The sequence below is a fragment of the Haemorhous mexicanus genome, chromosome 12 (genome assembly GCF_027477595.1).
Source record: "Haemorhous mexicanus isolate bHaeMex1 chromosome 12, bHaeMex1.pri, whole genome shotgun sequence".
Classification (NCBI taxonomy): domain Eukaryota; kingdom Metazoa; phylum Chordata; class Aves; order Passeriformes; family Fringillidae; genus Haemorhous; species Haemorhous mexicanus.
This window is the reverse complement of record NC_082352.1, coordinates 20,533,888-20,544,434: the sequence shown is the minus strand read 5'-3', so window position 1 is coordinate 20,544,434 and position 10,547 is coordinate 20,533,888. Positions and strand designations below refer to the sequence as shown.

The 10,547-nt window shown below is 61.3% G+C and overlaps 1 protein-coding gene across 4 annotated transcripts in view; it reads left to right on the top strand.

The window, feature by feature from the left end:
- Positions 1-694: 694 nt before the first annotated feature.
- GSE1 (Gse1 coiled-coil protein) overlaps positions 695-10,547 on the top strand; it is a 99,243-nt gene continuing 89,390 nt past the window's right edge. For 3 of the 4 annotated variants that reach the window (XM_059857477.1, XM_059857475.1, XM_059857476.1), the window contains exon 1: positions 1,494-2,623. In XM_059857477.1, coding sequence (XP_059713460.1) covers positions 1,643-2,623 — 981 coding nt within the window. In that variant the 5' untranslated portion in view covers positions 1,494-1,642. Of the gene's footprint in view, positions 2,624-10,547 lie in introns of all 4 variants that reach the window. The other variant, XM_059857474.1, reaches the window with a different exon arrangement.

Sequence of the window (10,547 nt, the reverse complement as noted above, 5' to 3'; positions counted from 1 at the left end):
CTGGAAAGGGCAGGAAAGGGCCGCTGCTTTCGGTGGGATCCGTCCTGCCGGCGTGAAGCAGGACGTGGTGCCTTTGGGGAGTGCGAGCCGCACAAAGCGCCCTGGTGCTGTTAGGGGGTGGCGGGCGGGACACGGGTGACGGGCGCGGAGGGGACAGCGCGTGCGGGCCGCCCCGCGTGGGGCCGGTCACAAACCCCCTCGGGGGGCGGCTGTGTAAATCCCCACGTCCCTCCCCCGTGGGGTCCCTCGGCTGCGCTCCGCGCCGGGCTGGCGGCGGGCGGGCGGGCGGGCGGGCGGGCGGGCGGGGGGTGGCAGCGGCTCGTTCCTCCCTCCGGGCCCCCCCGGGCGGGCAGGTCGCGGCGGGGGGGCCGGGGAGGAGCCGGGCCGGGGGCGCCGGGGCCGGGAGGCGGCCGGCAGCCGCCCTTCCTCCGCGCCGCCGGCGGGACCCAAACTTTCGCACCGAACTTTTATCCCGGGTTTATTTTTGTTGCTGTTCGTGGATATTTTGTTGCCGCGGGGAGCTTTTTTTTTTTTGTTGTTGCCGTTGTTTTATCATAATTTTTTTTTTCTTTCCTTTCTCGCTGCCTTCCCCCGGCGGGAGGAGGCGGGCGGAGGGGTGGGGGGGGAGCGCTCCGCAAACCCGCCCCCCGAGCCTGCGTGTCCGGCGGAGCCGCGGGATGAGCCGGGGGCGGCGATGAGCGCGGCGGGGCCGGGGGCGGCGGCGGGGCCGGGGGCAGCGGCGGCGCCGCTCTCCCGCAAGCAGCGGCTGATGGCCGCGCTGGCGGCCGGCGAGGCGGCGGCGGCGGCGGGGGGGGGCGGCCCCGGGGCCGCGCAACCCTCGGCGCCCCCGCTCTGCTGCTTCATCTGCGGCGGCGGCATCAGCCGCGGCAAAGAGCTCAAGCTTCAAGTGCGACCCCCCCGCGACCACCGGCCCTTCTTCCCCTTCCTGCAGCACCAGGAGCCGGCGCCCGGAGCCCGCGCCGTCTCGGCGGAGGGCTGCGCCCTGGTCTGCGCTGTCTGCCGCTGCTTCCTGGGCGAGCAGTGGGACTCCTTCGAGCGCAGCCGCACGCCGGTGGAGAAGCGCATGTACTGGCTCAAGCGGCCCCATCAGTGCGAGGCGGCGGCAGCGGCGGCGGGGGGAGCCGGGCTGCGGCGGGGGGCCACGGGCTGGGACCCCGCCGCGCCGCCGCGCCGCGCCGCCGGCCACCCGGAGGAGGAGGAGGAGGAGGAGGAAGAGGAGGAGGAGGAAGGGCCGGCAGCCGGCTCCGAGCTCTCCGAGCTCTCCGACGCCGAGCCCCTGTCGGAGCCCGAGGGGGCGGGCGGCGCGGCGCGGGCCCCCCCGGCGGCGGGGAGCGAGCGGGGGCCCCCCTGCTGCTCCTCGGACAGCGAGATCAACATCACCAGCGAGGAGGAGGAGGAGGAAGGCAGAGAGCGGCCCGCTTGGGCACCGGGCACCGCCTGCTACATCTGCGGCAGCCCCCTGGCACCGGGCGCCCAGCACCGCGTCCACGTGCAGAAGCAGGAGAAGAGCTCGCCGGGACCTTTCTTCCCGTTCCTGTGGCTGCACAGCCCCCCGCCGGGCGCCCAGCCGCTGTCCCCCACCGGCAGCACCCTGGTGTGTCCCTGCTGCTTCGCCTCCCTCATGCAGCAGTGGCAAAGCTTCGAGCTGGCCAACGTGCCCGTGCTGCAGCGGCTCTACGTGGTGCCCCTCGGCGCCGGGGCCATGCCCGCCAAGGGCCGCCGAGGGATGAAGGAGGACGGCACGGGCATCCCGCCGGTGCCCGAGGCTTGCTACCTCTGCGGGGAGGAGTGCGGCAAGGAGGCGAGGCCGGTGGCGGCCAAAATCACCAACGGCAACGCGAAGAGCACCATGCATTTCCCCTTCCTCAGCCTCCTGCCCTGCCCGCCCGGCGCCAAGGGGCTGAACAAGCACTGGGAGGTCAGCAGCTGCCGCAAGTGCTTCGGGGTGCTGCAGGACCTGTGGGCCATGTACAGGGCCTGTCACAACGAGGAGCTCATCTCCTCCGTGCAGAGTTTCCTGGGGAGGTACCACCAGGTCTTCTCCGCCGGTGACCTCGCCAGCCACCCCGCTGTCATCAAACCCGGTCCCACCTCTGTTTGCTACATCTGCGGGGCCGAGCTGGGAGCTGGCAAAGAGTTCCAGCTCAACGTCAACCCTCCAGGGCGGTTTGGGGAGAAGGAGCCCTTTTTCCCCTTCTTGACCGTCTACCCGCCCGCCCCGCGGGCCAGACCGGCCGACTCCACCGGGCTGGTGGCCACCTGCATCCTGTGCTACCACGACCTGCTGGGACAGTGGCTGCAGCACGAGGGCAGGAACTCCCACCACCCCAGCAGCGCCTGGTCCCGGCAGTACAAGGTGGAGACCTTCGTCTGCTTCTTCTGCCGGCAGGAGAAGAAGCGATGCCTTGGATTAAAAGCGGTTCAGGTGGCCAGGCTTCCCGTCTTCCTCTACACCCTGCGCGTGGCCAACAGCCTGCTGGTGGACGATGGGAAGCAGCTGACCATCGGCGCCTGTGCCGAGTGCAGGGCCGTGGTCCTGGCTGGCAAGAGCATGACCCCGCCAGAGCTGCTGGCAGTGGCACCCCCGACTCTCCTCCCCAAGGTAAGGCAGCTGGCCCGGACCCCATCCCTCCTTTCCCAGTGCTTCCCACCTCTGGAATCCAGGAGGAGTTGGAGCAGTGACATAGATGGATGCTCTTCTTTTGGGTCTGGGTCCTGGGGGTGGATGCTAATGGATGGGGTGCCTTTAGCAGTGAACTTTTGGAGCTGTCAAGCTGTGAAGGAACAGATAAAAACCCTTCCGGGAGGAGGGAAGAGCCAAGACCTGTCCTGTTCCAGAAGTGTCTGTGTTGTTGGCAGCTTCGCGTGAGGGAGGTGGGAGCCAGGACAGAGGAAATCCCAATCCTGTCCTGCTTGCCATCAAGGGTGCTCAGAGGTGCCAGGGAGGGCTGTCTGTCTTGCCCTCCCTGGGAGCATCCTTGGGAAGCTGGAAGGAGCTCATGGGCTCTGTAGGAAACTTCCCTACTTATCCCGTTTTACAAGGTGCCTTAATGAGGGGATTTCCCTCGGAGAAGCCCCAGTTCTTCCCACAGCTGCTGGGTGAGCACAGGGCTGGGTTCCCCCCACCCGTGCTGCTCTGGCTGTCCTGCAGTGAGGGCTCCCCAAAAGCCCTGCAACCCTGAAGGGTGTCACAGGTGTCATTGCCCAGGTGCTGCCACATTCCCCAGGTGCTCCTTTCTGTGGCTCCCCCTGGGGTTACACAGGTTGCTTTGAGGGCATCACCTCAAAAGCACATGGCAGAGCAAAAGTTCATTCCTCCCAAGCTTGTCTTTCCCGTGGGATGGGAAAATAACAGCTTTTACTCCCAAATTTCCAGCTTGTGGGAGCTCTCCAGAGTCACTGCTCTGTATCACCAAACCAGGCCCCAGGCTGGACTCGTCAAATGCCAGCATCCCAAATCCCCGAGGTCATTTTCAAAGCCTTTCAGCTCCATCCATAGCCAGAACCCTGCAGCTCTCTGAGGCGCTGGCATTTTCTTTAGAAATGTAAACCAGTCCTTCCCAAGACAGCGCTCCTTTTCTCTCCCAACACTCTCTCTTGGCTGCTTACAAATATAATTTCCCCTTCAGCTGTGCTGGCTCCTGACCTGGGGGGGACACTTGGAAAGCCACCAGGCAGGAGCTGCATTCACCTGGAGCATGCCAGGATGGCACAGGAGGTTGGGTTGGCACCAGTGCTGGGAATCCTCTGGAAGCTGTTGCTTTTGGGGGGTTTCCCCCCAGCTCTGTCAGCCTGCGCCGGATGGTCCTGACATAATTTTGGGTCGTTTGTGGATGCATTTCCATGGTTGCTGGGTGGGTTGTGATGCCCACATTGTCATGGGTCTGGTGGCATTTGCAAGGTGCTGGTGGCCATGGAGGCCTCAGGAGTCAGGTGAACAACCTGTGGTGCTGATCCAGGGCAGGTGCTGGAGTACCCCAGGTGGGTGCAGCTGATGAGAGGGGCATCACCTGCATGTCCCCAGCTGGTTTTCCAGGCCTCTGCCCCCTTGGTGTCCCCAGACCACCTCATGGGGACATTATCAGCAGCAATCCTGTTCCAGCATGGGTGGGTGCTCTGGGTGCTTCCCGTGGGGTTCCTTAGAGACCCCTCCCTGGATCCCAGCATTTTTCAGGCACACGAGTCCTTGTCTCCACTGGCTCCAATCCCAAACTCCCAGGATGGCCCAGAGTGTGTCCTCAGGAAGGGACACTATTGAGTTCCTCCTCTTGTTCCCAGGTTTGCTAATGAGCAAATTAAGGGGCTGCTGCAAGGGGCTGGTGGCAGGAGGCACAGCAGAGCTGCCTGGGGACATTGTGGCCGGGCTCTGCCCTGTCCTGGTGGGGACTCTGGCTGGCCAGAAGGTCCTGGCACATTTTCCCTCCCTGTCTCCACATGCTTTCCAGCAGGCTGAGACCTCACAGATGTCAAGGTTATTTAAAACACGGCTTAATGCTTGGGTAGGGCACTTGGTTAATTTAGCTGTACCCTTGTTCAGCCATTCTTGCTGCTCAAAGTCACCCCAGATGAGCCTTTCACTCTTGTGTGACACCCAGGTCCCCGTTCTGGTGGGACCAAGCTGGAGGGAACGAGCCTGAGCAATTAAAATCATCTCCCCAGTTCTCCTTTCAGCTCTGCAACTTCATTTTTGGGCTGCACTTGCTTTTTTGCATCCCCTGCACACAGCTGTGGCGTGCTGCTGTCTCGCCTGTGTATGGTTGACACAAATGGCTCAAAGCTTGAGGTCAAATACCCCAAAAGCCACCAGACACCCCCACAGGTCCCTCTTCTAGCAGGGCAGCAAGAGCAGGGTGGGGCTAAGGTCCCCTCTGTGACAGCATGGAGGGGCTGATGGGGGACCCCCACATCTGGGGCTTGCCAGGAGGGAGGAGCCACCCATATTTTGGGTGGGTGGTGCCTCTGCTGCTGGTTTGGTGGTGGGGAGCAGTGGAACGAGCAGTGCTCTGTGGAGGTGTGGTGGTGCCTGAAGTTCTCCCTGCTGCAGGAGGATCTCCTGGAGGTGAGCTCTGCAGAACCCTGCTGTGGCTGGCAGGTGTGGGGTGGGCTTGGGTTGTCCCCTCCAAGAAAAAAAAGGCAGTGCTGGGTGTAGGAAGGGCGTCTGGCATCCTTTGGTTTGTCACCCTTGGTCCCCAAATGTGCGCTGTGAAAATGGATTTTCCGTCCAGCTGTGCCCCTTACAAGGGGATGCTGTGGAGATCAATGCACTTATTGATGTAGGGCTCTGACTTTGGGGTGTCCAGGTGGGAGATCTCCTGCTGCTGATCTGGATAAATTGCCTGTGCATCCCACTGGGATGTACATCCATCCCAGGAGGAGCTGGTTCCTCGAGCAGCTGCTGCTGGGAGCTGTGGCTTTGAATAAATCACAAAATGCCCAGACTTGGTTGCTTCCCAGAGGTGACAGTGACCTGTTCCTGGCTGGCTGTGCCTTCTCAAGTCACCCCCAGGCTCTCCAGCCCTCTCCACAGGGGTGAAGTGATGCATTCCCAGCTCAAGGGCTGCTTGTCCTCAGCCTGCCTGGCATTCTCAGTGTCCTGTGTTCACCAGGAAAAGTTTCCCCTGTCCTCCAGCTCTTCCCATCTTCACCTTCCATCGCTCTCTCTGCACCTATGTACCTGTAAAAGGACTCCTCTTGAGGTTTTCTGGGTTTCTTTCCCCTTAAATGCAACTTTTTGGAAATACTTCTTGGTGTCTGGAAAGCTCTCAAATCCTACCATAACTCAAGCCCAGCTGTTCAGGACAACCGAGTGATCAGGCCCAGCCCACAGGGGTTCATAACCAGCAGCTCCTTGTCACCTGATGTCCTGTGACAAAGTGACCCCCACAGTGGCTGAGGGAAGCCTCTGGATCTTGTCTGTGTGGTCTTCAGTAAAGGCTTTGGCAGCATTTCCCGGGAGAAACTGGGTAAAAAACTGTTCCATGGGTATAAAACTGTCTGGATGCTGGGCCTGCAGGGTGGCAGGGAATGGGGACATGTCCAGGTGGTGGCCGGTCACCAGTGGTGTCCCCAGGGCTCAGCATTGGGGCAGCAGAGCTGGGAAGGGGCTGGAGCCCCAGGAGAGGCTGAGGGAGCTGGGAAGGGGCTGAGCCTGGAGAAAAGGAGGCTCAGGGGGGATCTTGTGGCTCTGCACAACTCCCTGACAGGAGGGGACAGCCAGGGGGGTCGGGCTGTGCTCCCAGGGGACATTGACAGGAGGAGAGGGAACGGCCTCAGGCTGGGCCAGGGCAGGCTCAGGGTGGATATTAAGGAAAATTTCTCCATTGAAAGGGCCATCAGGCTGTGGCACAGCTGCCCAGGGCAGTCGTGGAGTGGCCATTCCTTGAGGGATTTAAAAAATGCAGCCCTTGGGGACATGGTCACTGGTGGCCTTGGCAGTGCTGGGGGAACGGTAGAATGATGATCTTGGAGGGTTTTTCCATTTTCCAGCCCAAACAAACCCGTGGTTCTGTGCTCAGTGTCCTTTGGTGCTGTGGAGGTGTTGGCTGGATCTCACTGCTGCTCCCAGTCTGGTCCTCAGGCTGCTTTCTGGGAATCACATGGTGTTTTCCATGCCCCATTCCCACTTTTCAGAGCACACCTGGGGCTGGTGGTGTGGCTGCTCCCAGCCTGGGCCTCAGGCTGCTTTCTGGGAATCACATGGTGTTTTCCATGCCCCATTCCCACTTTTCAGAACACACCTGGGCTGGTGGTGTGGGGCTGTGCCTGACAGGGCACAGTCAGGCCCCAGGGGCTGAGTTCACTGTATTTACTAATTGCCAGCAGTGCTGTTGGCTCAGCTGGGGATTTGGCCCCTGCTGCAGGTTCCCAGCTCCAAAGGTCATGGCTGCATTTCCAAATCACTGCGTGGAGCTGACAGCTGTTGGTGGGCACTTTCCTTTTGGCTTTCGAAAAGGCTTTTGGGCAAAAATCAAAGAGTTCTTGTGTTCTCCACTAAACCTTGTCCCACTGATGCTGAGCAGCAGCCAAAGCTCCTGGATGCCAGGAAAACAAACCCAGAAGGCGGGGAGTGATGCCTGAGCCCTCCTCCTGCATTGCACCAGGCCAAATTATGGGATATTTGGGTGCACTGCAGCATCAGAATTAAGAGGGCCTGTGTAGGAAGAGCCCCAGGCACCTCTGCCTTCTTTGCATCTTTTATGGATTTTGAAGGAAATCCAAAACCTTCTGGCCACTGGCAGTGTTTTGGGTGGTGGTGCTTTTTTGGCCAAGCTGGTGGCACCTCTGTGTCCCCGCCCCAGGCATCATGTGTGGGCTCCAAGGGGGTGGCACAGGCTGCTTTTGGCTTCTCCTCATCCCTTAAACAAGGAGCAGAGCTGGTCTTACTCACCTCAACCCTCTGGCTTCCAGCTTGGGTTGGTTTTGGTGGTTCTACCTGTGCTTTGTGTGGCAATTTCTGCCATCACGAATTCCAGCAGATTCAGAGCAGAATTTCAGCCAGCTTCATTGGGATAAACCTGTTCAGTTTGCAGCGTGTGAAGTTGTTTTTAGTGAGGCCTTTCAGCAAAGCAGCTGCTCAGCCAGCACCGACCCGGGCTGGCATTTTCAGACGAGATCTCAATCCCAGCATGGAGGTGGCAATATAATCATGATATGACTTCATGTCTCGGGGCACGGCCTCCCTGGGGATCGTGTTCCCACATGGCAAACAAAGAAACAACACGGGGAAAATCCGCCCTGGGCTTTCTCCTACCGCTGAGGTCAGGGCTGCTCTGCTGTGTGGGAGCTCGCACCTGGCTGTCCCTCCTCTTCCTCACCTGACACTTGTCCTGTGTCAGTCACCCCCTGGGGGGGTGGCTTGTCCCCGTGGGGTTTCCAGCTGGGGCTGTTTGTCCTTCAGCCCTGCTGTGGGGAGCAGCTCAGGGGTCTTTGCTTTGGCCGAGCTGACCTTGCTGGACCAGCTGTCCGAAATTCCAGGGCTCCCGCGCCGCTGCCAGCGCCGTGTCCTGCAGGCCTTGTGCTGACTCCACAGCTCACCAGCTGGCTGCTATATATTTATTTTTCACCCTGCCCTCCCTGCTCTTTGCTTTCTCCCCGCCTTTCCCAAAAGCAGCAGTGCTGCAGGACTGGCAGCTCGAGCAGGCACCTGCCAAAAACGCTGCTCTGACAGTGTGCTGCACCCCCCAAAACACCCCCTGTGGGCACCCTGGGGAGAGGGACCGGCTCCACTCTTACCCCACGCAGTGAAAATGCTTTTGCAACCTCTGGAGCATCCTCTGGAGTCGCAGCCAAGTCGGGAGATGGGGTAAAGGGCCGGCTGGCCGGCTCTGGCTGCTGCAGCTGGACAGATGTTTTGTCCAGACACTTGGCCCTTCTCAGCCGTCCGGGAAGCTCGGTCACAGAGGGCAGCCTGGGATGCTCTTTGGCTGCTTCCCAGCGAGGAGGGACTTCCCTGCACAGCAGCGTGGGTGCCTGGTTTTCCAAGTACATCAGGAATGGCAGGAGTTGGCCCTCAAGAGACCAGCTGGGTCCTGTCCTGACGGCCCTGTCACTGTCCTTGAGTGGCAAGGAGCCATCTGTCTCCTGAGCAGGTTTTGGGGACCCACAATGTTTTGGGGCACCGGGCACAGCTGGTTTGCCAGGAGCCTGTTTACACCTCTCTGGCTGCAGGAGGTGCCCTGGATCCATTCCCACTCTGGTTTTTGGGGTGGGGAGAGCTCTCTTTGCTCCCTGATGACACCTTTGGCTCCTTTTTTGGAGATGGTCCTGTGCTGCTGGGCAACATCTGGCCAGATGCTCCTCCCTGCAGCAAAAGGCCTGTGCCACACGATGCCATCCTGGCCGGGAAGGAATGGCATAAAAATGTCCCTCTGGTGTGTCGAGGGGACACTGCCCTCTTTGGGGACTGCCAGGGTGGGGACTTGGGTACAAATCCAGGGAGATGGTGAGGCAGGGACATCCCTGGGAGCTGGGGCAGGAGCCCGGCTGGCGGTGGCAGCCTCCCAGCCATGCCGAGCTCTCTTCTGCCGGGAGCAGCTGGTGGCGGGAGCCTTTCCAGCAGCACGATTCCCCTGGGACCCGTCCCAGGGCAGTGACAGCCCCGGGTCCCCACAGCCAAGGCGGGTGGCAGCGGTGCCCCGGGCGTGCCTTGGCTCCTGGCGGCGCCGGTGCCGCGCGGTGCCACGTGCCAGCCGCGCCGCGGGGACCGCGGGGCTGCTCCTGTGCCAACGGCATCGCTCCCAGCCTGGTGGCCTTCCCTGGGCCTTGTGGAGGGTGCCAGAGCCCCGGTGCCAGCCCAGGCTGCTGCGGGCAGGTCGTGGTTTGCTCCCGGTGCTGGGGGAGCAGCTGCTGCAGCCTCTCCCCGGCACATGCAGCCGAGCCGTGCCCTGGCTGGATGAACAGCCTCATGCAGCTGCTCTGGCTGCTGTGTGACTCCTTTTCCCTGCTGGATCTTTGGTAGCAGGGCAGGGATGAAGGGGATGGCTCCAGGGTGGAGTTTTGGCTGGGCTGGGAGAAGGGTGACATTACCTGGGAGTGCTTCGCAGCCTGGCGTGGGTATGACGCTGCTTCTCCCTCTTTGGTTTCCTTCTTTTCCTCCCCTCTTCCACTCTAGCACAAGTGCTGCTGGGCTTTAGTAGCTCTCAGGAGACTGAAGTCATCTGTTTACCCACAGAGCTGGCGTGCTTGGAGCAGCAGCTGCCCCGGCTTTCCCTCTCCAACCTGCCAGAAAGGTGCCTGTGCTGAGCGTGCCGTGACCTGCACTGGGGCAGAGGAGCCTGTGGCTGCTCCAGGCTGCCTCACATCCCACCCCATCCCATCCCATCCCATCCCATCCCATCCCATCCCATCCCATCCCATCCCATCCCACCCCATCCCACCCCATCCCACCCCATCCCAGCATGGGGCTGGGGTGTCCATGTGCTGGTGCAGCTGTAGGAGCTCCCTCCATCCAGAGGACTCCCAAAATGCTGTTTTGGTGGCTGTATCCAAGCACCAGTGCTGGGTGGGCCATTCCTGGTGCCACAAGGACCTGCTGCAGGATTTCCTGAGGGTTATTCCATTCCAGCATTGCCTGCCCTGGTATCCTGGCAGAACCAGGTCTTGGCAAGGGTGAGCAGCTGGGTTTTGGGGCTGGCTTTGACCAGGAGTGCATGGGGAGGGTCCTGGCACCCCCACGAGGGATGTGACGAGGGCAGGAGGGCTTGCAGGGACTGGTTTGCTCTGTCCCAGTGAATTTTTGTCTTCCACTTTAGATCTGATACAAAGCTGAGGCCCAGCTGGGATGGGAGGGAAGGTCCTGATGGGAGGGGGGTGGTGGCCACCCCACAGCCAGGGGCATCCCCCCCAATTTAGGATGGACAGCTGCCTTCCCTGGCCAAAGGACAGGAGCCTGGACTGCTCCCAGGCTTCCAGCCCCTCTGTGACCCCCTGAGGCGTGCTGTCACCCAGTGTGTCCCCAGCACCTGCTGTTTTTGGGGCTGGGGATTCCTGTTGTGGGTGCCCATCCCTGCAGGATGTGCATCCCATGG